Source organism: Lampris incognitus, chromosome 1 (genome assembly GCF_029633865.1).
Source record: "Lampris incognitus isolate fLamInc1 chromosome 1, fLamInc1.hap2, whole genome shotgun sequence".
Classification (NCBI taxonomy): domain Eukaryota; kingdom Metazoa; phylum Chordata; class Actinopteri; order Lampriformes; family Lampridae; genus Lampris; species Lampris incognitus.
The window spans coordinates 28,319,784-28,325,783 of NC_079211.1; the positions used below are offsets into that span (position 1 = coordinate 28,319,784).

Below are 6,000 nucleotides of genomic sequence, written 5' to 3' on the forward strand. Positions count from 1 at the left end.
TCTTTAATAACATTTTCTTTTCTTTTTTTTTTGGCAAGTGGATGTGATGTTTCGAATGGGAGCCATTCGCCCGAATAAACTATTTTAAGACAGTGGGCAGGTAATAGGTTCAGAAGTTCTGTCCCTGTGCTTGCAAATCTGTATCATTGCGCATGCGCCGAACGTGCATCGCTGTCACCTGCAGCTAAGGAAATCCTAGACACGATCTACTTACAGTGTATTGCCCTTCCACTGGACACAAATTACATTCTTCGTGTCAAGGTAGAGGACAATAATTGGAGTATACAGCATACTGGTAAACGACCCTGCTTTTGCCTCTTGACATTTCACTGTTTGCTAATTGAGTCGTGAGCTTTGGCTCTGTTGGTCAAAGCCCATCACAGGGTCGGTCAGTTTTGACTACTAGTAACTTTACTGTTGAGCGGCACCGTCTACCTAGCGTGTTATTCATATAGACATTTGGCTTTATCCTGCAATCGATGTTTTCAGTTGAGCCTGTTTTCATGTCACTACTTTCTAACTTCTTTGAAACGGCGGTCATTTTTCTTATTGGCTATGAAAGGCCCAGTCACCAGCGTTGCAGATAGCAAGGTAAGCTAGCGTGATAGCTAGCTAATGTCCGCAACAAATGACTATCTAGCTACCTCGGCATGGCAGCGAGCTATGCTGTCACACTGGCATACGGGTGGATGATCTATTGGCCTTCAGCAAGTTAACGTACGGTAATCAGTTGCTTTGTGCCCTTGCAATAATACAATATTCGGTGGTTAAACTGTTGTAATTTGGTTCCCAGTTAGAGACTGTCAGCCTGCCCTGGACATTGCCGTGACATGGCAAGCTTAGTGAGCGTCATGCTAGCTAACTGCACAGAGGGCGTAGCCAAAGTTTCTCGGCCGGGGTAATACAAACGAATAGTGCAAACGAAAAGCTGTTTTTCCCGCTGTCACTGCTATTATCAAAATAAGCCAAAGTTCCGTAAAGGGTCATGTGGCAAACGAGGGTGTAACACTGACCTGGAAATGTTCACGTGTATTTCTGAATCAATATTTGGGCTGACACGCCGTGACCTCTAAAGACCTTCCGTCATCAATGCCATCACCTTACAACTCTGGGCTTGCTTTATGTGTGGATATGGTGTCTAAGGCAGCACTTGTTTTGTGAAATCTCGTTGGTTTTGCTTGCTTTAACTTTCGTTCATATTTAGCTGTCTCTGAAATAATAAAGGCAGTTCCCTTATTATTTCAGAGACTGCTACATAACCTGTATGTAGTTCTTTTTAAGAATTGCTCTTCCAACACTCCATACATGCAGCCTTGACCATTCTTATGGTTTTTTAAGACTGGTTCATTACAGCATCAGGTATATTTTGCTTTTGATTTTGGGGAACTGAGTTTTTAGATTGCTTTGTTGTGTGTTTTGGACTCTGCCGCCGCATCGATTCCTGTTTGGCTGTGAGAAGTTAGGTCATCACTGACATTAACAATCAAGAAATGCTCAGAGTTTTGCCAAGTATATCTGGAATTTCCACTCTTTTTTCCAGGGAGAAGATTGATCCAAACGGTATGGTGTGGGTGTGATGGTGGAAGCCTGGGGTGTGGTGTTGTTTGCCTCCCATGGCTATTACCACTATGGACTCTGAGTCGGCCCAGACGCCTCAACCCCAGGGCTCCCTGAGTAAAGGGGGCAGCTCTCTGCTGCCAGGTGGGGGTCTGGGTGCCTGGCTGGGGCCTCAAGGGAAGCACTATGTCTGTGGTTCCATTGCAGCCTTTACGAACATCGTAGTGACTTTCCCTATCCAAAAAGTGCTTTTCCGCCAGCAGCTGCATGGTGTGCTAGCCATGGAAGCAGTGCGGCAGCTCCAAAGGGATGGGCTAAGGAACCTGTATCGAGGCTTGCTGCCACCACTGCTCCAGAAAAGTACAACAGTGGCCATCATGTTTGGCTTATATGAGGACTTTTCCAGGGTCTTGCTGGATAGGGGATGCAGCAGTGGTGTTCCAGAGCTGGCCACACGAAGCTTTGCTGCAGCACTGGCTGGGACTGCCGAAGCCATCCTGATGCCATTTGAACGTGTACAGACTCTACTGCAGGACCACCGACACCATGGCCGCTTCAACAATACAGCCCACACCTTCCGAACACTTCTGACGGAGAATGGGGTCAGAGAATGCTACCGTGGCCTAGTGCCTGTGCTGCTCCGCAATGGGCCTAGCAATGTGCTCTTCTTTGGGCTCCGCGGCCCCATTAAGGAGCAGCTCCCAGAAACCAGTAGCCAGATGGGCAACATCGTCAATGATTTTGTGTGTGGAGGGGTGCTAGGTGCAGCCCTCGGGATCATGTTCTACCCATTAAATGTTGTGAAGTCAAGGGCACAGTCCCAGGTAGGGGGCGCCTTCCGGCCCTGTGGGGAGGTGCTGCTGACAGTGTGGAGAGAGAGGGGCAGCAGCCTTGCAATGCTGTTCCGAGGGGCCCACCTCAACTACCACCGCTCACTCCTCTCTTGGGGGATCATCAATGCCACCTATGAGCTGTTGCTTAAAGTCATATGAGATGTGGCAATGAGAGGGTGGAAGAAATATGAACAAATGGTGATCGAGAGAGGGAGAGAAAATATGAAAAGTGGGGAAAAAAATTTATTGAGAGATATGGCTTCTTTTCTGAGAAACTATGAATGCAGAACTCAGATAGACGTACTGTATAGCACTCTATGTGGGGTATAGGAGTTTCCATGACAGAGTGATGAAGCTGCACTACTGACAGGGGCCAACAGTCAGTGCAAGATAACTACCTGCCATTGTGACTGCTTGCACATGTCTCAATATAGAAACAACATGCACACTTAAGCCTATATAAAACTTGTGCCAGGGTCCAAATTGAAATACCCACTTTTTTCCCCATGTATATGAGCTTTGGTGGAGCAAAGTGAAATTGAGGACGGAAAGCTTTTGTTAGAAGCAAAGGTTATTTGAGTGTATGAACTGTTTTTCAAGAGAACCTGTTTCAGTGTATCTGTTGTGTGCTGTGGTACCTGTAAACTATACTTTTTAAAACCTAAGAGCACCTCCCCTGCAAAGCTGTAATTTCATCGAATCAGTTCAATGCATTTTTAATTTGTCCTTTGAAGATGCTTATTTGTCTTTGGATTGCCTCTCTACTCGGCCTTTTTCCATGGTAGCCCAACATGTAACTGGGCTCTAAAAAAATGGTTCTTGAAATTTAATTTTTGTTTTTAGCTCGGCATCGGTAAACAAATGTTTAAAGCCCTTAGGAAACCCAGAAAAATGAATTTGAACAGTTTCTTCTCATCAGTATGACTAATCTGTGCCATTCAAAGTAAATATTGAAGTATTTTGTCCTAAGGTGTTTGTCTCAGTTTCTCTTCTGCAGTGCTACTGGTAGTGTATACGTGTTTTTGAGCTTTGACAAGTGCCCACTGGTGTATGTTCAAGTAAAACATACAGTTATGTAACACCCAGTCCTTGTGTCCTTTTTTTTAACATGTGGACTCAAAAAATAAACGATAGAAGACCTGTCAAACATACTACACTTATTCAGCTTTTGTCTCGAGGTTTCTTTTCCTTTGCGTTTGTTAAATCAAACCTCACTGCGATGGCAGTCATTCCTTATTTAGAACCATAAAAAAAGCGTTGCTGGCCAACTTTTTTTTTCTTATTTCCTTGGTCCACTTGCACCATATTTCCTTTTTCTTAACATGTCCACCAGTCTCTTTTGCTCTCCTCTTCCTTTTTTATCTCCATTGCATGCTTGCCCTCCTCTCCACCCATAACCTTTGTTGACATAATGGGCTCAGATTTCAAGCTTGAGTAGAGGCAAGGGCCATGCTGCAGCCCGCTCTTGATTTGACAACCCAGATAGGAAAGGCATGCTAGTTTGGCTATGAAACCAGGCTGAAGAGAGAGAACAGAGTGGGTCCCTTTAGTGTAGATGAGAGCAAAGGAGACTGAACGTTGATCGTGGAGAGAGTATGGAAGATGGAGGAAGAGGGTAATGTTCGTTGGCGTGTAAAACCCTTGAGCTGCAATGGAAATGGACCGCTTGACCCAATTTTTTTCTTCTTTCTTTTCTGTTCTGTCGAAGAGTCTGTGTCTCTCATCTGGTCTTTTTCAGGATTTTCTAGAGTTGCCTCTTCGAAAGCACAAATTTGTGTCTAATTGGAAAAACAGCTGCCGCAAATGACAAGATTTTCATGAAAGGGGGGCTATCAAATGGTGAAATACATTATTTTCCCATAATTTTACAAAAATTGTTCAATTTAATTCAAAGTAACAACAAAAATGTTTGACTTTATATTGCAAAGATACATTCCTATCTATTACTATAGTGAGAAATGCAATGTTTTAAAGATTGGTTGTGGTTAAAGGGGGTGTTTGTTGTGCATGAGACCGTTTGATTTGAAAAGTGGGACATGCACTGTGTCTGTGAATGTTCTCATTCATCCAGGTCATGGTTATCCAAAGGAGTTGAATCAAGTGCAACTGGACTTGGTATATATCCGTGAAGACGTTTCGCCTCTCATCCAATTGGCTTCCTCAGTTTGTGCCTTTCTGACTAGACCAAGCTAGTCTGACCGGCTGGTGATGAGACTCAGAATTCTGAGGAAGCCTCTTGGATGAGAGGCGAAACGTCTTCATGGATATATACCAAGGACATGCACTAGAATCGTGAATGATCCTGTCTGTAATTAACACTTTTCCTACATCATTGTAAGTCATTCTCATCATTGCTAAATTTCAAATTTAATCACAGTGTGCGGGTTAATTGTTCAAATTTATGATATTGAATGTTTGGTGAAGTTGTAGAATTTGATGAAATATAGGGAAAAGGCTTGTTTCATAAAAGTGAGCGCCTTTAAATATGTGCCTCTGTATGTTCAGTTTGCACATGCTGATTTAAGGGTGTCTTTGTTATCTAATTCCAAGTTCTCTGTGAGTCATGCAATGTAATACTGCCATGTCTTGTTGCCCTGTCATTGGCAAATTATGCACTCAATCCCTTTGAGGGAAATAATCATAGCAAAGACCTTGCCTTAACAGAGACATAATTGGAGCATGCAGGGGGAAAAATGGAAAAACAAACACTTAAGTGTTGTGTGAAGTTCGAAATATTTGATTCTCCCCATTTGTATCACAAATTTGGATAGAGAAATGTCTCTAGCAGCATGACGGCTCTGGCTGTGCTGTCTGATTACGGGACAGTCTAGATTACTGTGTCAAGAAGTCAGACTGTAGATAATGACCAGATTAAGGGCAACCTGACATTTGAACTTTAGACCAGAGAGGATTGAGCTGCTCTTGCAACAAAGCCTCTCAGTACAGCTGAAAATGTTTCTTTTCAACAAACCAAACATGTCTTTCTCACTGCCATTCCCATATGCAGTTTTATGGTGGGACTTTTACATGTATGTCCTTTATTCAAGAATAAATCTCAATGCCTGGACTTTTAGTACTGCCTTTAGTCCAAGATTGTTTGCCGTGCTGTAAATCGTTCATTTAGAAATGTGCAAGAAGAAAAAAAGGACGATTATCAACATGTGTCTCAACATGTGAAGGGGCATCTATCTATGCGGAGGTTTTTAATGCTGCATTTATAGTTTAATCTGCACTTTTACTTAGCAGAAGATGCGCTATTCAGAATAGCTATTCAGAATAGGTACAGCTATTCAGAATAAACTTCTGGAGCGTCTGGGTGGTGTGGTGGTTTATTCTGTTGTCTATCAACACGAGGATCGCCGGTTCAAATCCCCATGTTACCTCCGGCTTGGTCGGGCGTCCCTACAGACACAATTGGCCGTGTCTGTGGGTGGGAAGCCGGATGTGGGTATGTGTCCTGGTCATTGCACTAGCGCTTCCTCTGGTCGGTCGGTGTGCCTGTTCAGCGGGGCGGGAGAACTGGGGGGAACAGCGTGAGCCTCCCACACGCTACCTCCCCCTGGCGAAACTGAAAAAAAGCGGCTGGCGACTCCACATGTATCGGAGGAGG

At 43.9% G+C, this 6,000-nt stretch overlaps 1 protein-coding gene across 2 annotated transcripts; it reads left to right on the plus strand.

Annotated features, from left to right (window-relative positions):
• Positions 1-164: 164 nt before the first annotated feature.
• Positions 165-3,532, plus strand: slc25a51b (solute carrier family 25 member 51b). 2 transcript variants are annotated; one of them, XM_056291557.1, is made up of 2 exons: positions 165-261; positions 1,541-3,532. In XM_056291557.1, exon 2 carries the CDS (start codon positions 1,614-1,616, stop codon positions 2,547-2,549), a length of 936 nt encoding a protein of 311 aa, XP_056147532.1. In that variant the 5' UTR covers positions 165-261; positions 1,541-1,613; the 3' UTR covers positions 2,550-3,532. The 2 variants fall into 2 exon arrangements, with proteins under 2 accessions (XP_056147532.1, XP_056147524.1); XM_056291549.1 differs by having other exon boundaries at positions 167-295.
• Positions 3,533-6,000: the final 2,468 nt, after the last annotated feature.